The sequence below is a fragment of the Chelonia mydas genome, chromosome 6, assembly GCF_015237465.2.
Source record: "Chelonia mydas isolate rCheMyd1 chromosome 6, rCheMyd1.pri.v2, whole genome shotgun sequence".
Taxonomy (NCBI): Eukaryota; Metazoa; Chordata; order Testudines; family Cheloniidae; genus Chelonia; species Chelonia mydas.
This window is the reverse complement of record NC_051246.2, coordinates 36934437-36956410: the sequence shown is the minus strand read 5'-3', so window position 1 is coordinate 36956410 and position 21974 is coordinate 36934437. Positions and strand designations below refer to the sequence as shown.

General features: G+C 44.7%; 1 protein-coding gene across 3 annotated transcripts in view; it reads left to right on the top strand.

The window, feature by feature from the left end:
* SBF2 (SET binding factor 2) overlaps positions 1 to 21974 on the top strand; it is a 555773-nt gene that overhangs the window by 474202 nt on the left and 59597 nt on the right. The window contains exons 27-31 of one of the 3 annotated variants that reach the window (XM_037899793.2): positions 688 to 884; positions 6727 to 6864; positions 8133 to 8228; positions 18495 to 18566; positions 21445 to 21629. In XM_037899793.2, coding sequence (XP_037755721.1) covers positions 688 to 884; positions 6727 to 6864; positions 8133 to 8228; positions 18495 to 18566; positions 21445 to 21629 — 688 coding nt within the window. The remainder of the gene's footprint in view (positions 1 to 687; positions 885 to 6726; positions 6865 to 8132; positions 8229 to 18494; positions 18567 to 21444; positions 21630 to 21974) is intronic. The other 2 variants (XM_027819476.3, XM_027819477.3) reach the window with 2 other exon arrangements.

The window sequence follows — 21974 nt, the reverse complement described above, 5'->3', positions numbered from 1 at the left end:
TCAAAACTATTATATCATGGAAGTTCCCAAACTGTCTTTGTTTTGTTTTTTTAAACATTATATAAGCAGCAATTTGTAATGTGCTGTTCCAAAACTGTTTCTTACTTAAATGCATTTTGACATGAGCCAGTTATGGTCAATGCCAAAGTACTGGCATTGACCATGCAATTGGCATGCAATTCAAAGCATCTAAACATTCTTGCCTTTAAAATGTCAGCGCCTGTACACAATCACTGGTGTCAAATATAAAAATAATGTTTGTCTCCTTTGAAGAGCCCCAGTGATCTGTTTTCTATGTCATTCTCATAAACCTGACTCTTCAAATGATAGATTGAGGAGAGAAATTTAGGAAAAAATGGGGAGCGAGGAGATGTATCAACAAATAAGACTGTAAATGAAAAAAAAAAAAAGAAAAAGTAGTTATTTACATTTTCTCCAATGAAAGTTGCTTTTTAAAAATTCTAATACCCTTCAGCCTATCAAAATAATAATCAAGAGTACACTGTATTACAAAAATTAGCTTTTCTTTAAAAAGAATTTTTATTAAATAAAAATGCATATATCAGTGAAAACTGCAGATTAAGAAATATACATATCCTGTTTTCAAAATTTAAAAAGGAAAAGGAAGAATCTTTTTGAAAATAATTCTAATTATCTTTTTAATTTTCTCTCCATTGATTAATACAGCTATCCTGGACTTTTGGTAGTACCTCAGTCTGTGCAGGATAGCAGTTTGCAGAGGGTAGCTCGTTGGTATCGTCACAATCGCCTGCCAGTTGTCTGCTGGAAAAACTCAAAAATCAGTACTCTGCTGCTAAGAGCTGGGGGCTTCCATGGAAAGGGAGTTGTCGGCCTCTTCAAATCTCAAAACACACATACTGCAGGTGAGCTTATGTTGCTGGACTTTCTGCATGTGTTGTTTCAGAGAAAGAGGTTCTTTTCCTTTAGAGTAATATAGTGTTCTCATGAATAAATTATTTAATTTACAGCAATCCCCACCTGCTTCCTTTAAACAATATTCTTCTAATTTGGTTTTGTTGTTGCACCTTATTTCCTTGATTCACAAACGAGTTCACGTTGTCATTATTTATGGGCTATAGAGATAGTTAGAGCAAATTCTATTCTTTTGACTCTCTGATGGCTTTGAGCATAATTTTAGTTTTACTTTGAGAGAGCGTTTTATAAAACCAAGGCCTGAGAGATTTCCAGAGTTCTGCTTGGGTTCTTTGGTTGAGATAAAGTTTCATCTTTCCCATGATCATCACTGGAACAGTGCAAGATCCGTCATAATGGAGTATCTTTGAAGAGAATATTGGAGGAAAGTGAATTGAATGTTTAGAGGGAAATGAATTGTGAAGGACACATTACTCTCAACTTTCACCTCCCACATGAGCTGCATGGTGTATCTTTAATTCTTACTCCTCTTTCTCATAGTTACTGTCTTGGTTTTTTGTTTTTGAGAGGGCCTGAGTGAGTTGTATATGATGTTTCGTTCTGTTGCTAAAATAATGACACTGAATAAAGTCAATACTCATAGGCTCATAGATATTAAGGTCAGAAGGGACCATTATGATGCTAGCCAATAAGGAAAGTCTAAGTACTTGGGATACTTGTGACTGTATGAAGAAAACAGGACTGGTGCATCTCTTAGGCATATAGTGTTAGAAGTAGAATTCAAGACAAAAGTGAACTTAGTTATCTAAATAAGGAAGAATTTGGTTTGTGATTAACTATCCAACCCTAGCCTGACCCAGAGAAATTAGAGCAGAATGAAGGGTCCTTCTACCTCTTTGAAATACATGTTATCATGGGAGTTGGGAATTAACCAGCCAGTGGAATTTATTTCTAAGAAGAAAATATCAGAATGCTGCTCAGAAAGAATGAGAGGAAGGTGGCAAAACAGATATCCAATCAACATAGAAATTTCTGGGTCCATAAGTTCCTCCACTTCTGCAATTAAAGACTAAAAAACTGTTTTAAAGTACTTGACATTACTGAATAGTTTGCCCTTGTGGAATTTCTCATTGTGAATAACATAATGTACAATGGTAAGCAAGTTACATAAAAGCAATGAGTGACTCAGGGTTCTCATGATGAGGATAGATTGCATGATTTAAGTATTTTCTGCATAATCCATTAAATAAAGTACTGCTTCATAGGGTATCTCTGTGAAATAACCATGGGAAATTGAAACTTATTGTATTTATAGATATTTTCAACTATTTGTAAAGAACAGTTCACATCTGGCATAATATTTAACTGTAAGAGCTTTGCATATTTCACAGGCCCTTGCAAAAAAGTGCTAAAACTTCAGAAATATTTTAATTAAAAATTCAATAATGACAGCAATATTTGGATTGGCTTTTATATTAGTGGTTTGTGGACTCCGCACTGGGTCATAAATTAACAGTGCTCACCATGCCACACACTGCCTGTGTGGACCCTGCTGCTGCTGCTCACTAGAGGTTCCCCAGTAGTACACTTTGACCTACTGCTCAAGAGCAGTTTTTCTTTTTGAATATCATTGGCTGTTCTGGCCACCGTGCACCTTAAGTGCCCTCTCCACACCTGTACTAAGGGCATAAAGGACAGAGTGTCCCAGCCACCTGTCACTTCCTTCTTCTCACTCATTGCTGCAAGAGAGAACCCTTGTAGTGTCCACATCCCTTGCTCTAGTATTCATGTTAATTTGTTGTGGTTAGGATAGTTATTATTTCTTCTGTAGGTTTCTTTTATCTGTTGGCTATAATAAAATAAAGCAACTTAACGGTTTATTCATAGGTTTTCTTTACCTCACTGTACAAGGGTTTTACCCCATTGTATATTACTTTAAAATGGATGACATCAAGTCACATGAGTTTAAAATTTGCCTCTCCTGTAAAGCAGTTAACAATCGGCATTCTAGATGTCTCATTTACCTAGATGTAGCTCCAAATGCTCATCATTCTCCAAGTGTACTCAGAAGATGAGGGAAGCAAGACTCAAACTCTTCCTCCTGGAAAAATTGATGCAAGCCTCATCAGTTCCATGCACATCCACAGAGAAGCTTCATCAATCAAGGCAGTTGCATGTCTCCAGTTCCCCAGTGAGCCAAGACCCTACTCCTAGGCCCTTCGCCATTTCTCACAAGTCCCATTTGTCTGCCACATCAGCATCGACTTCTGAAAGGGGACCATAATTGATGCTGCTCCCAGCACCAGGGCAGGTACTGATCTTCTTCCCCAAATAGGACACAGAAATCATTCTCTAGATCTTCTTCCACTAAGAGCCTGAAAGCAGAGTCCTATTCTAGTATCTCCATACTAACGTTGAAACTGGCACTGACAGCTCCCTTCCAGAGTAAGGACGGCACTGCCTCCAGTTCTGATCATACAGCACAGACCTCAGTACCAGCCTCAGCACAGAGTGCCTTATTCACAGCATCATCAGCCTCTTTGATAGCATCTGACACCACAACACCAGATGCCCAGTTGCTCACCATATGAGCACCAGTGCAGTTCTCAGCATCAAGTGACCTCACTTTAGGCCCAGTACCAGAATCACCTCTTATTGAGAGATTCAGAGAGGTTATCACCAAACCCCACTTGGCAGCCTGGTCCTGTTTGCAAGAAGCCTGGGATGGGATAACCTTGTACCAGTCAGTCCTTGAGATAATAAGCAAAAAGTATCCCTTCTGGTTTCAGCTGTTCCAACCCCCTTTTTGACCCTCTTCGGGGACCCTTCTCACAAGAGACTTACAAGCAAGAGATAAACTTCCTCATACAACCAGGAGCAGCGGAGGGAATGCCCCTAGAGTTCAATGTCAAGGGCTTTTACTGCTTAATCCTGTAGAAGAAGGAAGTTGGAAACTGATCCTTGATCTTTGACAGTTCAGTGCCTTCATCTATTGTTTCAAATTCTGTATTGCTACCTTTCTGTAATCCCCAATTTGGATCCTATGGGCTGGTTCATGACTCTCAAGTTACAGGATGCTTATTTTCACATTTTGATACATCCAGCTCACAGGAGGAAGGAACATCTTACTATCAGTATGGAGTCCTGTGCTTTGGCCTCTCCATAATCTCACCAGTGTTCACCAAAGTTCTGGCAATGGTGTCAAGCCCAAATGAGAAAACAAGGACTCCAGGTATAACGCTATCTAGACAACCATTTAGCAAGGGAAATCCCCACAACAAGTGACCAACTCATTTAAATTATTCTAAATCTCTTTGCATCACTGGGACTCCAAGTCAAAAAAAAGAATCCACCCCGATCCCAAATCAGATCATAGAATTTATCAGAGCAGTGTTAGGTTCTGGGTCATCAAGAGCATGCCTCCTTCAGAGATTTCAGACAGTGACAGACTTCATCAGAGAGCTCCAGGAATACCCAAAAACACCATTGAGGACCCACCTCAAACTCATAGGGCACATGGCAGCCTGCACTTACACCACATTCATTCAACTCCACAAATTATAGATTATGGGGAGATGGTCCTATATATAAACATTCTAGAAGTCAGGGCTATTCAACTGGCTTTCCTTCCTCTTATTTAAGGCTTAACTGTCCACGCTTTCTTAACACCACCAAAGCAATACAGCATATCAACAAGCAAGTGGGTGAGCCAGATCCTCTTCACTGCCAGGAAGCCATGCATCTCTGGGATTTGGTGTATCTGTAATCATACCACACTTGGCCTCCAGACTACTTTGTCGGATCAATTTAGCGGAGACTTATTTGAAAGAAACATGATCCCTCGAGCTCAGTCCTTCATGTCATTGTTTGCATATGGGGGTTTCTAAAAATGGAATTGTTTGCAGCAAGTGCCATATGTTCTGCTCCAAAAGAGGCATCCTCATGGATGCCTATCTCACCCTGTGGGCTCCAAATTTAATGTATGCCTTTCAACCAACACCTGTGATACCCAAAGTTCTGAGGAAGCTCAGGCAAGATGGTTGTATGATCATGATAGTCCCAGAATGGACCAGATCTAATGAATCTAACAATTCAGAAATCAGCCTGGTTTCTCAGAACAATGGCCCCAAATCATTACACCTTGCAGCCTGGAGGCTGGCTGGGCGACATCAACAGAGAGAAGCTGCTCTGCTTTATCCCAAAATACCTTTCTTCAATGCAGAAAGCCTTCAGCCAGGTGGACCCTTCAATCATACGAGACCAAATGTCAGAAGCTTTCTATGTGAGCAGTTCAGCATCAGTTCTCAGCGTTGACAGTTCCAGTTTCAGCAATATTGGACTATTTACTTTCTCTGAAGGAATCAGGACTCTCCGCTCAGTAAGAGTGCAACTGGCAGCGATCTCTGGAAATCAACTTCCTATGCAGGGCCACACCACGTTTTCACACCCCATAGGGATGAAGTCCATGCTTGAATAATAAGAGTATAACCATAGGAATTTGCCACCAACCACCTGACCAGGATGGTGACAGTGATTGTGAAACGCTCAGGGAGATTAGAGGCTACAAAATCAGAAAACCCAACAATAATGGGGGATTTCAGCTACCCCCATATTGACTGGGTACATGTCAGCTCAGGAAGGGATGCAGAGATAAAATTTCTGAGCACATTAAATGACTGCTTCTTGGAGAAGCTTGTCCTGGAACCCACAAGGGGAGAGGCAGTTCTTGATTTAGTCCTAAGTAGAGCACAGGATGTGGTTGAAGAGGTGAATATAGTTGAACATCTTGGTGATAGCAGCCATGATCTAATTAAACATCCTTGCGGAGTGGGGGAGGGAAGAATACCATAAACCCAACACAGTAGCATTTAACTTCAAAGAGGGGAATGACACAAAAATGAGGAAACTAGTTAAATGGAAATTAAAAGGAGCAGTCACAAGAGTGAAGTGCCTATACGCTGCATGGAAACTATTTAAAAACACCGTAACAGAGGCTCAAACTAAATGTATACCCCAATTAAAAACAAATAGCAAGAGGACAAAAAATACCATCATGGCTAAACAGCAGAGCAAAAGATGTGGTTAGTGTCAAAAAAGCATCCTAAAAATTAGAAGTCAAATCTTACTGGAGAGAATTCTCCTGTCTTTCTAGCAGTCTACACTAGAGGTTAGGTCAGTTTAATTGCATCACTCAGGGGTGTGGATTTTTCTCACTCCTGAATAAAGGAATGGAAAACGTGCTTTATAGTGATAGACTCAAGAAGCTTAATCTGTTCAATTTAACAAAGAGAAGGTGAAGCGGGTGACTTGATCACAGTCTGTAAGTACCTAGCTGGGAAACAGAAATGTGATAATAGAGGACACTTCAATCTTGCAGACAAAGGCATAACAAGATCCAATGTTTGGACGTTGAAGCTAAATAAATTCAGACTGGAAATAATGCACGAATGTTTAACGATTAGGGTAATTAACTATTGCAACAACTTGCCAAGGGTTGCAGTGGATTCTCTATTGTTGGCAGTTTTTAAATCTAGATAGGGTGTTTTTCTAAAAGATAGACTTTAGTAAACAAGAATAAATTTAGGGAAGTTCTGTGTTATACAGGAGCTTAGACTTGATGATCACAGTGATCCCTTCTGGCTTGATGATCTATGAATCTAGGAAATGTTGCAAGTCAGTTGATGTGCATTAAAGGCAGAATGCAAAGTGTTCTCTCTGCTCTCATTCTGTCACCTTTTTTACATCTGATTGTTATCTATGTTGTTTTGATCTTACACATATGTAACTATAGCAATAATTTAATCTATTTTGTACCTTTTTGTATTTATATAGTTCCTCCTAATTTAGAATCTTCAAGCAGCATAGAACAGGAGAAGTATCTGCAAGCCTTACTGAATGCAGTTTCCATCCACAGTAAAATGAATGGCAGTAATACTCTCACTGTAAGACCAACAATTGCTTTGTCTCCAGGTAAAAGTGCACAGCACTATTCTTTTCTGTAACTAAGATGAAAAGTAAAACCACTGTGATTGTCTGTGTCTAGACTCCCCAGTCTGATTTCTGTTACTCCTTCAGTGTGACTTCTTAATGTTACAGATTCTGGGTAGCTTCTTTACTCCAGTGTTTTACAAATGTGTTTTCCATAGTGTCAAGAATGTTGAAAGGTAAATGATTCTCCAGAACAATTTCAGTCAGGCCAAATTTATAGGTAAATTTGGACCATCATAATTTTTATTATTTGACACACTATTTCAGAGTTTCTCAACCAGGAGTTGCACCAGAGGGATCACAGAAGGAAATCAGGAGAGTTGCAAGGCATTCAAAATGTTGTTACAATTCTAAAACAAAGCAAATAAAATTTCCAAAATAATTTCATGGTGGCCAATACCTTCAAAGTTTGTGAGGTCCAATGTAGTAATAGTAGTTGTATTGTACAGGCTTATCACTATTATCATTAATATGTATTTTTTTTACTCTTTTTATATTAAATGTAAGGAGGTTGCAAAATATTTTTGCTTCAAATGAGGGGTCACCAATCTGAAACGGTTGAGACACGCTGCTTTATTTTATATTAGATGAAGATTTGTAAAGGTTGTTGGAAGTTGATGCTACATGAACATATATGGTATTTATCTATAAAAGTAGTGGAAGGTGCATAAGCAGTGGTTATTTCCATGTTTTACACAGTCAAAAAGAATTTTCATTTCTTTTCCAGGTATAATTTTAGTTAAATAAATTGAAAATTCTTGCACTACACTCTAGTTTTGCTAGATCTGAGTGAAATCACTAAGAAATTTGTCAGTATTCTATTACAGTTATCATGTGATGAAACCTGATCGGTTTGATGTAAAGCTAACTCAAATAATGTTTTAGAAACAGGAGCATGGAATTTGAAAAGTTTGTCTACTTGGCTTAATCAGTTGGTGGAAATGACTTAGTGTATCCAAATAATGGCTTTTTTTTTTTTTTTTTTTTTTGCAAAGTAACACCATCCCAAATTTGTGCCTGCTTTGCTTCATTTATCATTAAATACTTCGATTGCATTAGCCATACCTAACCCTCCATAATGTTGCAAATGTACACATTATCTCTAAAAACAAGTTTAAGGAACTTTGAAAGTACGAAATTGGCAGCAATTAAATACATTCAGTATGAAAAGAACATGTTTGTGTTTTGAGTAATGTTAGTCTGAATGACATTGTAGTTTTTAATCTTTTATTCTTTTTGACTGACTTTAGGCACTGAAAGGAGGGCTTCAAGAATGTCCACTGTGGTTAAGCAGGTAGTGCCAGGACATTTGGATGTAAATCTATCCAATAGCTTTGCTCGAGGAGGTTAGTAAGACTAGCTCAAAGACTAGTCATTGATGTAATCTGAAATAAAATGTATAATAAAATGTTAGTAGTGAAATAAAAACAATTAGTTCATACATGAATTAATTGCATTATAAAATAATAAAACACATATTAGAATTCTTTAATTCATCAGCCGCACATGGAGTTAAAACATGTATCTTTTATTGCTTAAGTAAGTAAATAGCCATTAATTGTTAACAGAATATTGTTAGCATCCAAGCAAGTTCAGACTTGCATTAGAGTTGTGAATGAGTAATTCTTTAGAATCCTAACATTACAGATCAACACAACAGTTGGGTGAAAATTATTTGATGCCTCATGAATATACAAATGTATGCATCTGAATGATATTACTCCAGGGAAATTAAGGACAGAGCAGGACAGCCGGTGATGGATAGGGTTGTACAAATGGGCCAGTTAGAGCTGAAGGAGAGCTTACTGAGTCTGAAGTTACTTCCAGCTGCCATTTTTACTTTGTGGGATGTGTGTATGAAGGAGAGATGTATGTATGCAGAGAGCTTTGTTTAAATAAAATACTAATACAATAAAAAGCCTTACTAACTTGGTGCTTTGAGAGTCTGTGTGTCTGGGAGTTGGCCTTGGGTTGCTGCTAAGAGGCTGAGACAGACTTTTTTCATTTGTCAGGAGTGAAATCAGACCTTTTGACTCTTCTGCTTTGAGCCAATTGTTGTGATTTTATTTTGAACAGCCGCTGCATAAATCAGTGCACTGAAATTCATTTTATGTTTTTAGGATAGAGGTGAGGATGCAAGGATATTTGCTAACGGTCCCAATTCCATCCCAAGTATCTGGTACTGGGAAAATGTTTGTGTTGCAGTTACCACCTGTGGCCACTAAAGACTGCTGCTAGGCAGCCAGACTGCTTTTCTTGTATTATTCTTCCTTGTATCTTCTACCAGTTTCCATAGCCATCCAGTTACCCACCTGTGAAACAGCCACTCAACAGCTCCTTCGACTCATCCTTGCAGGAGCGAGGGAGAGAGGAAGCACCAGATTGTGGTAGAGGAAAGAACTTCACAGGTGGAGGATAGGGAAATGTTATGTGGGGAAAGAAAAGAGAATTTGGTAGAGAGAGATACTCAAAAGTAGTAGAGGAAGAGATTAGAAGAAGGAGCCTCACAGTGCTGTGGTAAATGGAAAGGGGAAACCTACATGGAGCTGTATACGGGGAAGTGAAGTGAGGGACAAAGCAGAGGGAGAGACGAGAAAAAGAAACCTCACAGGAATGGGACGAAAATTAGGGAGAGGACGTTTTGTGCAGCTCCATACGTGACAACTTATAGTAAAATATGTATGAAGCTAATTTGCATATTTGCTAATGATTTTCATATAACCATAAACTTCTGCTTCTGGTGAATACATACCGCCCCACGCAGTGATAGGCCATGGAGCTGCACGGAACCTGGCACCTGGGGTAGGTAGGAGAGTATCTAGAGGTACTGCAGTGGATGGGTTTGGGATGGTGTCTGTTTGAGGATGCTGGGTAAATGGGTGTGCACTAGGCTATCTAAGTAGATAAGGTACTGGAGGGTGGGATGCTGGGCTAGCTGTGGGTACTTGTTTGATGGTTGCATGAGGCTCCCAAGGGGTGGAAACTGAGGTGTTTGGGATGGTGTGACGATGTGAGGCAGCAGGGAGGGGGGAGTGTTGACCTGGGAATGTGCCCTGGGGACGGGAGACCTGAGAGCCTGTCACCTGAGCCAGGAGGGGGAGGGGGAGGTAACACCTCTGCCCAGGAATGTGGACGGAGGCTGCAGCAGGGAACCTGCTCGGTGGGTTTAGTTTCAGGTTGGGGCTGGGTGGAGGAACACAGGGAACCCCAGGGCTGGGGTCTAAGCTCCCTGCTCCCCCAGAAGGACTTCACTGAGGGGTCCTGGGTGTACCCACAAGCTCTGTTTTGGATTTTGTTCCTGTTGTCCAATAAACCTTCTGTTTTACTGGCTGGCTGAGAGTCTCAGTGAATCCCAGGAAGAGGGGTGCAGGGCCTGGACTCCCCCACACTCCGTGACAACTGGTGGCAGCGGTGGGATCTACTGCACCCCGTGAACGGCGCTTCCTGCAGTAAGTGACTGGGGAACAGTAAAACGAAGGGGGATTGACGGGGACCAGGTGTGCTGAAGATTCAGAGAGAGACGGTTTCAGGGGGCGGTTAACCCCTGGGAGTGTGTGACCAGAGAGAAGGACTTTTGCAGTAACAGGGTCCCCCGGGGGATTGCAGCGAGCGGTCCCAGGGGCGGAGGAGTCTGCAGCTCGACCCTGGCAAAGAGGTGGTGACCTCAAGAAGGACTGGCACACTAGGGGCTTTTCCTGGAAACCGTGGACAGCTGCCCGGCCTGCGAGTGGCCAGCAGGGAGATGTACGCTAAACGCCTTAAGAGCGACCTGGTGGAGCTGTGCAGGCAGAGGGGGCTGCGCATCAGGAGGTCCACCAAGGAACAGCTGATTGCCCAGCTGGAGGAGAGGGATCGCTTGGATGACCCGATCCCTGTCCCTGAGGGAAGCCGCCCGGCGGACCCAGCGTGGGCCCTGGGGCCTGACCAGGCTGGGAGGGGTCAGACTGCTGCCCAGGACACCCCGAGACCCTTCCTACCTATGCCTGGGGGAGGGGTTGGGGGAAGCCCAGCGAATACCGAGGGCACCCTGACCCCAGCAGCCAGCAGGGGATCCTCCCGGCGGAGCTCCCCATCCCTGGAGCGGATGCGGCTGGAATGGGAGAGGGAGAGGAAAATGAGGGAGCTGGAGGATCATGAAAAACAACGTCAACATGAGGAGAAACAACGTCAACATGAGCAGGAGGAGAAGGAGAGGGAGCGTCAGGAGAAGGAGAGGGAGCGTCAGGAGAAGGAGAGGGAGCGTCAGGAGAAGGAGAAACAACGTCAACGTGAGCAGGAGGAGAAGGAGAAACAACGTCAACATGAGCAGGAGGAGAAGGAGAGGGAGCGTCAGGAGAAGGAGAGGGAACGTCAACATGAGCAGCAGGAGAAGGAGAAACAAAGACAGCATGAGCTGGAGCTGGCCAGGCTGAGGAGCAGTGGGGCCCCGGCTGCGGTGAGTGCGGGGGGACCCAAGACTGCAAGGAGCTTTGATAAGTGCTTCCTGGCCCAGCGGAAGGAGGGGGAGGACATAGATAGCTTCCTGACGGCCTTTGAGAATGCCTGCGAGCTGCACAGGGTTGACCCTGCAGACAGGCTCCAGTTCCTCACCCCCTTACTGGACCCCAAAGCCGTGGAGGTCTACAGCCGGATGACAGGGGCAGAGGCAGGGGACTATGGACTGTTCAAACAGGCCCTGCTCCGTGAGTTTGGGCTGACCCCCGAGATGTACCGGAGAAGGTTCCGGGGTCAGCGTAAAACGCCTGAGGTCACCTACCTACAACTGGTCAACAGGATGCAGGGATATGCCCGCAAGTGGACAGCGGGGGCCCAAACTAAAGAGGACCTGCTTGACCTGTTCGTACTGGAGCACCTGTATGAACAGTGCCCTTCCGACCTGAGGCTGTGGCTGGTGGACAAAAAGCTCGCGAACCCCCAGCACGCAGGGCAGCTGGCCGACGAGTTTGTGAACAGTCGGTCAGGGGGTAGCCGGGAGGAGTCCCAAAAGAACACGCCCCCCCCGATGCAGAGAGAGAGTCACCATGGGGCCTCCCAGCGGGGAAATAGGGAGAACCCCCTCCAAAGGGGAACGCCTGGTGTCGGGCCCCTCCGACCCGCTCGAGGGGACCAACGTGACCTGAGCTGCTATCACTGTGGCCAGAGAGGCCACGTACGGGCCCAGTGCCCTGGGCTCAGGGACAAACTGAGCAGACCCAACCTACCCAGGGTTAACTGGGTAGGGACTCAGCTGGACGAGGGGCAGGCGACCCAGGAAAGGGGGGCTACCAGTTTGCCACCTGCTCAGGAGGGAAGAGTACCCCCAGCCAGCCCCGCCAGAGGGCCGGATGCTCCGGACTCAGGATGCTCAGTTTACAGGGTGGGCGCGGGGCTGTCCCTCCGGAGAGAGTGCCTTGTTCCCCTGGAGGTGGATGGGAGGAAGGTCAATGGATACTGGGATACGGGCGCGGAGGTGACGCTGGCCCGGCCCGAGGTGGTGGCCCCAGATCGGGTGGTGCCCAACACCTACCTGACCCTGACGGGGGTGGGCGGGACCCCATTTAAGGTGCCCGTGGCAAGGGTACACCTGAAATGGGGGGCCAAGGAGGGCCCCAAGGATGTGGGGGTACACCACCATTTGCCCACTGAAGTTTTGATGGGGGGAGACCTAGAGGACTGGCCAAGCGACCCCCAGACCGCCCTGGTTGTGACCCGTAGCCAGAGCCGGCGAGGGGCACTGCGACCTGACCCTGGGGAGGGTACCACACTGGAGGCGCGAGACCCTACTCGGGTGGGGAGAGAGCGCCGAGGGGCACGGCTCAGAGAGGCTGAGGCCTCAGACCTGGCCACGGAGGGGGAACCGGGCCCCATCCCTTCCCCAGCCGCTGAGTTCCACCTTGCAGATCCCTCCTTGCAGAAGCTCAGGGACCTGGCCGACCTCAGTGAGGGACGGACCATGAGGAGAGGCTGCCAGGAGAGGTTCCTGTGGGAGAAGGGGTTCCTGTACCGAGAATGGGCTCCCCCAGGGGAAGGGGAGTCCTGTGGGGTCAGGAGGCAGCTGGTGGTCCCCCAGAAGTACCGCCGCAAGCTCCTGTCCCTGGCCCATGACATCCCCCTCGCAGGGCACCAGGGAATCCGGCGCACCCGGCAGAGGTTGCTACAGAACTTTTACTGGCCCGGGGTCTTTACCACCGTCCGGCAGTATTGCCGATCCTGTGACCCCTGTCAGAGGGTGGGGAAGGCCCGGGACAAGGGGAAAGCGGCGTTGAGACCTTTGCCCATCATAGAGGAGCCTTTTCAGAAGGTGGCGATGGACATCGTGGGGCCTCTCAGCAAGACGACCCGGTCGGGGAAGAAATACATTCTGGTGGTGGTAGATTTCGCCACCCGCTACCCCGAGGCAGTGCCCTTAGCTTCCATTGAAGCAGACACCGTGGCAGATGCGCTCCTGACCATTTTCAGCCGAGTGGGGTTCCCCAGGGAAGTCTTGACAGACCAAGGCTCCAACTTCATGTCGGCCCTGCTCCGGTGCTTGTGGGAGAAATGTGGGGTCCGGCACGACTGGGCCTCAGCGTATCACCCCCAGTCCAATGGGCTGGTGGAGAGGTTTAACGGGACGCTAAAGATGATGCTGAAAACCTTTATGAACCAGCACCTGCAGGATTGGGACAAGTACTTACCTCACCTGCTGTTCGCGTACAGGGAGGTGCCCCAGGAGTCTACCGGATTTTCGCCTTTCGAACTGTTATATGGAAGGAGGGTGAGGGGCCCCCTGGACCTGATGAGAGACGAGTGGGAGGGGAAGGCCACTCCCGTTGGAGAGTCAGTGGTGGAGTATGTCCTGACCTTCCGAGAGAGACTGGCTGAACTCATGGGCCTGGCCAGGGAGAATCTGGCCAGAGCCCAGAGGAAGCAGAAGGTCTGGTATGACCGCACGGCGCGGGCCCCGTGCCTACGCCACCGGGGATCAGGTGATGGTTCTCATCCCCGTGAGAAAGAACAAACTACAGGCCGCCTGGGAGGGCCCGTTCAAGGTCGTCAAGCAGCTCAATGAGGTAAACTATGTGGTGGAGCTGTCGAACCGGGCCCACCACCGCCGGGGGTACCATGTGAATATGATGAAGCCATATTATGCCAGGGGGAATGTGGTGTTAGCTGTGTGTGGTCAGTGGGAGGAGCAGGGAGATGACCCTTTAGTAGATCTGTTCCCTGGGACCAGAGCTGGTTCCCCCCTGGAAACAATTCCCCTCTCGGATCAGCTCACCCCTGCCCAGCAAGCTGAGGTCAGGGGGGTGCTGCATCCGTACCGACAGCTGTTTTCCAACCAGCCTGGACGCACTAATCTGACTGTCCACCGGGTGCAGACAGGGTCGCACCCGCCGATAAGATGCTCCCCCTTCCGAGTCACAGGGAAAACTGCTCAGGACCTGGAAAGAGAGGTCCGGGACATGCTGGCTTTGGGGGTGATCCAGCCATCGGCCAGCCCTTGGGCCTCGCCGGTGGTGCTGGTCCCCAAAAAGGATGGGTCAGTCCGGTTCTGTGTGGACTATCGGAAGCTCAATGCCATCACTGTATCGGATGCCTACCCCATGCCCAGGCCGGACGAGCTCCTAGACAAGCTGGGAGGAGCTCGGTACCTTACCACCATGGACCTTACAAAGGGCTACTGGCAAGTGCCGCTGGATGCAGATGCCCGGCTGAAATCGGCCTTTATCACCCCTCTGGGGCTCTATGAGTTTCTGACCCTGCCTTTCGGCCTCAAGGGAGCGCCGGCCACCTTCCAGCGCCTGGTGGACCAGCTCCTGAGGGGGATGGAGAGTTTTGCCGTGGCGTATATTGACGACATCTGTGTCTTTAGCCAGACCTGGGAGGACCACGTGTCCCAGGTTAGACAAGTGCTGGACCGACTCCAGGGGGCTGGGCTGACTGTCAAAGCGGAGAAGTGCAAGGTGGGGATGGCTGAAGTATCTTACCTGGGCCATCGGGTGGGGAGCGGCCGCCTAAAGCCGGAACCGGCCAAGGTGGAGGTGATCAGAGACTGGCCCGCTCCCCACACCAAAAAGCAGGTCCAAGCCTTTATTGGGATGGCAGGATACTATCGAAGATTTGTGCCCCACTTTAGCGCCATAGCCACCCCCATCACTGAGCTATGCAAGAAGGGGAAGCCAGACAAGGTGGTCTGGACCGAGCAGTGCCAGGAGGCTTTCCGGGCGCTGAAGGAGGCTCTGGTCAGTGGCCCAGTTCTGGCAAACCCAGACTTTGACAAGCCCTTTGTGGTGTTCACCGACGCCTCCGACACGGGACTGGGGGCGGTGTTAATGCAGGAGGATGAAAAGGGGGAGAGACACCCCATCGTGTACCTGAGCAAGAAGTTGCTACCCCGGGAGCAACACTACGCGGCCATCGAGAAGGAGTGCCTGGCCATGGTGTGGGCCCTCAAGAAACTAGAGCCCTATCTCTTCGGGCGACACTTCACCGTGTACACCGACCACTCTCCCCTGACCTGGCTGCACCAGATGAAAGGAGCCAACGCCAAGCTCCTGAGGTGGAGCCTGCTCCTGCAGGATTACGACATGAACGTGGTCCATGTGAAGGGAAGTGCCAACCTGATAGTGGATGCGCTGTCCCGGAGAGGGGGCCCCGAACTTCCCCAGGTCACTGGTCACAGTGACCCCTCTCAGTTCAGTCTCGAAGGGGGGAGAGATGTGACGATGTGAGGCAGCAGGGAGGGGGGAGTGTTGACCTGGGAATGTGCCCTGGGGACGGGAGACCTGAGAGCCTGTCACCTGAGCCAGGAGGGGGAGGGGGAGGTAACACCTCTGCCCAGGAATGTGGACGGAGGCTGCAGCAGGGAACCTGCTCGGTGGGTTTAGTTTCAGGTTGGGGCTGGGTGGAGGAACACAGGGAACCCCAGGGCTGGGGTCTAAGCTCCCTGCTCCCCCAGAAGGACTTCACTGAGGGGTCCTGGGTGTACCCACAAGCTCTGTTTTGGATTTTGTTCCTGTTGTCCAATAAACCTTCTGTTTTACTGGCTGGCTGAGAGTCTCAGTGAATCCCAGGAAGAGGGGTGCAGGGCCTGGACTCCCCCACACTCCGTGACAGATGGCAGTGCTGAGATAGCTGAGAGGGATTTTGATGGTTGTCTGCAGTTACTGGGATGCATGGAAAGTGTTGGGGGGGAAGGGGGGAGAAAGTGGCTGATATAACCAGGAGGGTAGGATGGTTGCTGGTTGCTGGTTGATGGAGGTGGAAGTGGGGATGTATGCCTGGGGTTACTCTCTAGGAGATATGTGAGCCAGTGGGGCCAGTGTTGGGTCACACCTTATGCTGTTCCCTCTGCTGGGTTCCAGCACAGGGAGGAGACAGAGGAGCCATCTGACTGTCTGCCCAACAGGCACAACAGCTGCCCTAGGTGGTCTGAAAGTGTAACTGCAGGGCCAATGTCTGCAGTCTGCTCACAGCTCAGCAAGATACACGGGAATCCAGCTGAAATGCAGGAATGTGTGACAAGTTTGTCAAATGATGGCTGCCCCAGTTAAGGCAGGAAGCCCTGGAGTGAATATCTCCTAATAAGGGACTAAACACCAGTCATACCAGATAGCAGGCTACTGTGCTCCCACAAGATAACACAGACATCCAAATTATCCCATCAGTGATTTTATATGTAATTTTGCTATTGCTAGATTTATATGCTCTTTCATGGTTTGTTACGATTGCACCATTGTGAAGCAATGTCACAACACAATATGTGGGTGTGGGGCAGAGACTGGTAAGATTCAATGGACATCTGGCTGACTAAAAGAGCAGGCTGCCTTAGGAAGGCAGCCAGAAAATGGTGGTATTTTTGAGATGCTAATAATTAAGACATTTAATTAAAAATACATAAAACTAATATTCACCATAATATGCACACAACTCTCCAGAGCCTTTGGAGCAAATATTTCTGTCCCTTTTCCTCTCTTTTATGTTCCACTGGGTAACCCAAAAATAAATACCATATACTACTAGTCAACAATGACTCAGTCTGTCTCAGCCAACAGCCCAAGCAGTGCAGAATCCATTTAATAATAGGATTATGCAGTACACTGTCCAGAATTGTAGGTGAAACACTTCTGTTATTAGCAGCATTGCTGAGTTTCTGAGCGTGGTCCCTTCTTCCAGTTCCTTATTTTTCCTGGACATCATACATATGGGGCCCAAAAGCTGTGTTTTACTATGATGTGACCCAGCAGGAAATGACATTTCCTGTATTTTGTGTGTATGTGCACACAATATTAATTACATGTCAGGGTGTATAGGCATCTTTTTATTATTTAAATCAAAATGAATAAATATACCAGGGTTAGCCTAATGTTCTGCAAACTTTTTGAAATGAGAACAGTTCTGAATATGAATATCAGGCCCTCCTGAATGTATGCAAGTCAGACCAATGCTCATCCACTGTCTGTACAATATTATGTTCTCTAGAAATATCAGAACAAAGTGTTTACATAAAATCCAGTCAGAGTGGTTCTGTTGTAAAGTAAATGGCCAATCAATTACATTTTGCTGTAATTCTTCAGTACTAGGGCTTTCTTGGCTTTTTTATATATCTTTCAGAACAAACATAATATTACTCAAAGTACAGACCTTTGTGTCTCCATACTGTCTTCAACGTTGGTTCAAATATGGTGTGGTGCATAATTGGCTATATGGAACAGTGTTTGTCATCTGGTTTTATCCCCAAGCATTTAAACAGTTAAGAGGTAATGTTAGTGGAATAGAATGTTGTCACAGGATAATAGTCTCTTGCTGCTAGATAGATACTGACATATTTATGGAAAATAAATGTGGAGTCAAAGCAAAGACATTTATTGAAAAAGCAGGAGACGTTGTTACTGTAATTATGTTCTGTTATAACATTTATGTTATATCAAATGGTTTGTGTAGATTTAAACACTTGGAGCCAAATCCTGCTCTTTGTTGCACACGCATGACTCCCTCTGGAAGTCAGGAGTGTGCACTTGAAGGAAGAATTTGCCCCTTGATATGATGAATGTTAGTGGTTTAGAGTGATAATTTTCTTAAACAGCATACGCCTTATACTGTGCTTTAGAAGTGCAGATAGGTAGGTAGGTAGGTAGGAAGGACTGCTGTCCTGCATTCTGATAGACCTGGAGAACAGAATAATTATGTGCTTAAGCCAGTCAGAGAGGAGCAGATACAGCTTTATACAAATATCCTGTGACTTTATGGTGAAACTTGCTTCTGACAGGGTAATGTTAATAGTAATGTTCTTCAATAAGGTATCCAGCAATCTGATTGAATGGCTCAATTTCCATTTGATAGAATTATCATATAATGGCATATCTTCTTGGCTGTGCTGCATGTTTGGAATTATTGCAACACCTTGAAAATTATTTATTTTGATTAGTAGGTACTGCTTTTCCATTTTGTATTAGTTTTCTATTGTTTTGTAATGACTAAGAAATGCACTACCTGTTATCTTGTACTTTTGAAAATTATTTGAATATAACGCTACATCAGTGGAAACTGACAAGTAACCTTTTTCTTTTCTCCTATTCAATTTGCTATGACTGTCTCGCTGCAATGTGCATTCCATTCCTCCTCCTTCTGTCTGTACTGTTATCTACCAGTGCTTGGGTACACAGATAAATGTTTCACTCACTCAAATTCCAAATCAGCAGCTAAGGGAAGAGTCCATCAAGGTACTGTATTCTGGCAGTATATTTTATTCTACCATCTCCATAGCTAGTGCTATGTTTTCATATATGTTCAAGTGTCAGTGTTAGGCAATCTTAACTGCGTTAACAAAGTTTTATGACTGTGGTTAGTCATACAATTTAGCAAATTTTACATTAACATTTGTACTGTCTAGTACAGAATGGCCTCCAGATTTTAAATATCCCTTTTAAAATCTATTAATCCTTGCCAAAAAATTAACAGGAAACCGTTCCCCAAAATAGCATTTGCTACTTTTACTACTCAGTAGCAGAGTAACTTAAGAAATATTATTATCCAGTCTGTGAACTTTCCTGCCAACATCATCAATAAAGTTGATGAACAGAGAGGTAATGGCTTCTGCCGAACTAGAAATACGTAAAAACATAATGTATACCAAATAAAGAAAGCCATATCTTCTAAGAGTCTACTATAAATAATAAGGTACAAAAATTAGATACCAAATAGAATAGAAAGTCATTAACTTTGTCTTTTTAATCACTGTTACCCATCACTGGTAAATGTACTAGTCTGCATGTATTTGTAATTGGTTCTGTGGCTTTTGATGTGCCACAAGCTATAATCACGGCCTGCTTTGACATTTGCAAAATAGGACTGATATCTGAAGAGATTTCTCTAGTACATAGTCTCTGTGTCCATCTTCTTTGTGGGAATTTACAACCTTTTATACAAAAAATGAACAACAGTTTATTTCTATTATTAGATGACTACTGTGATTCTTTCCTGAGTAATGAAAACTTCATTATTATTACTTCAGTGATACATTAGATATGGAACAAAAGCTAACATTAAAGATAATCATTGAATAAGTGAGATGCTTCTTACAACTAGCTTTTTATGAAGGAGGAGCTGTTTAAAGGGTGACTGTTATCAACTTTAAGTTCCTAACAAACCCTTCTCATTTGTTCCTACTGTTTGTTCACATCTAAAGCTGTGAGCCAGACAAGCAGACAGACTATGCTGTACAAAAGGCAAGTCCCTGTCTGAGATTTCTCTACAGTATTATTGTTTGAGTAGAAGTACTGTGCTATTTTAAAAAAAAAACTCTGATCTATTTCAGATATCTCAGTGGGATCTCACCACTATCTACAGTTTTTATCATTTTATTTATACAGGAAGCCTCAGCTACTACATAGTATTAGGTTTTAGTGAGGACTTTTTTCCTTCTTTTTTTATTCTTTGTATCTCAGGGCCAAGATTTTCAAAGATGACTAGATATTTTCAATTCCTCAGTTTTTAGGTGCTCTGCTTCATAGATTTATAAGCAAGAAGGGACCGTTACGATCATCAAATCTGACCTACTGCATAACATAGACCATAGAATTCACCCGATAACTTGAACTCCAAACTTCAGACTCTGTAAGGGGATTGAATATTCAGAAAGTGCTGAGTTACCTGCCTTCTGAAAATTAGATGCCTTTAGGTTGTCTCAGGTTGGGCATGCAAAAATTGAGGCATTCAGAATTACTAGTCGTTTTTTAAAAATCTTGTCCCAGATATCTAGCTTGGTTGATTGAGGCACAGAATCACATAAATTAGTGAGAGAAAATATCTATTAGGTTATCTAGTCCATCTCTCTGCCAATGCAAGATTGATCACTACTGTATATTTACTGCTGCTTTCTTATATGGAGGTGATATGGTTCGTTGAATTAAATCTAGTTCACTGAACTAGAGAGAGAATTGAAATATGATCCCAAGATCTTCTAGGCACCACCATCACCTTTGCTCTAACGACTAGACCAGTGGTTCTCAACCAGGTTTCAGGGGGGTCTCCAAGCGGGGCCAGCATTAGACTCACTGGGGTCTAGGGCAGAAAGCCAAAGCCCCACCACATGGGACTGAAGTCCAGGTCCCTGAGCCCCGCCACCCGGGGCTGAAGCTGAAAACTGAGCAGTGTGGCTTCGTGGGGGCCCTGGGCAATTGCCCTGCTTGCTACCCCTACCGCCGGCCTTGGCTTTTAGATTCAGAAAAAACAGTTATTGTGGCACAGGTGGGCCATGGAGTTTTTATAGCATGTTGGGAGGGCCTCGGAAGAAAAAGATTGAGAACCTCCACACTAGACCATTCGAACATCTGTCAAAATGTAATTGTGGGGCATATGCCCAAAACAAGGGACGTGCTTAAAATCAATGTAGGCATGAATATTTAAATACTAAGCTTCATAAGATAATCCATGATTGTGGCTTTAAATACTGTAATTATTATTCAAGCTCAAATATGGAATAACATCATGAAGTTTAATATTTTGATTGCTTATGCTGATATTTTAATTACAGTAAGTAGTAATGAGGCACTCTGTTATTTCATATGAGGTACTTTCCGTTGTTGAGGAAAAACCTTATGTGATAGCAGGCTATTCCTAGTAGATAAGCTCCCAAAACAACAGGCCTGAAGCAAGGAAAGCTATAGAAATTTGTCCATAGCACTGAAAAGATCACTTAGCGCTTTCATTAAATGCATATTAATTATTTGAAAATTGTAATTCATCTCAGAACCATGTATAGATTTTTATAGCAAACGCTATTAATACAGTACAATGTTTATCAGTCTGTAGAGTATTAAATGTTCAACTAGTTTTGATCAGTATGTCACATTGTATTACTGTACTGTAGTTTAATTGGGAGAATTTGGAGAATTTTAGTTGTGGAATTATTCCAATTTGGGATTATTTCTTTCCAGTACATGATATTTGTTCCATTCTATAAATAATCCAAATGATATGTGCAAACACCTTACTTTCAAAAGTATACTTAGGTATGCATGCTTCGGTGTGTATATTCTACAAAACTTCATTTGTATGAGAGAGAGAGATTGTTTTGTAATATTTTTAATCTTTGTAAAGGTGTATGGGCAAGTCTTCGTTCTAGCAATCGATTTGTCAGCACTCAAGCGCCATTCATTGATGTCGGTGCAAGACTAGCAGGGAAAGATAACACAGCATCATACAATAACAGTTCATTTTTGCAAAACCAGCTTCTGAAACGCCAAGCTGCCCTCTACATATTTGGAGAAAAATCTCAGTTAAGGGTAATGTCTATCTTGTTATGCATTAAAAGAATTTTTGTTTGGTTGGGTTTAATTGTTTTAATAGATAAATAACAAAAGAATGTTCAAGATACAACAGATGGGTAACTTTTCTTAACGTGTAAACTCTCATAGAGATTCTGAATAGTATTGGCTATGCAGACGCATATCCACATTTTTATTGTCTTGTTATGTATAAGGTTGCTGTGTACAATATATTAATATTTAATGCAATATAACCCAGCACAAGATAAGGTAATCCAAAGTGTATTGTCAGTGATGCAGTGCACCACAGAGTAACTTATTTCCCTGTGTGTTCATTTATATTTTAGAATCATTAAGGGTCAG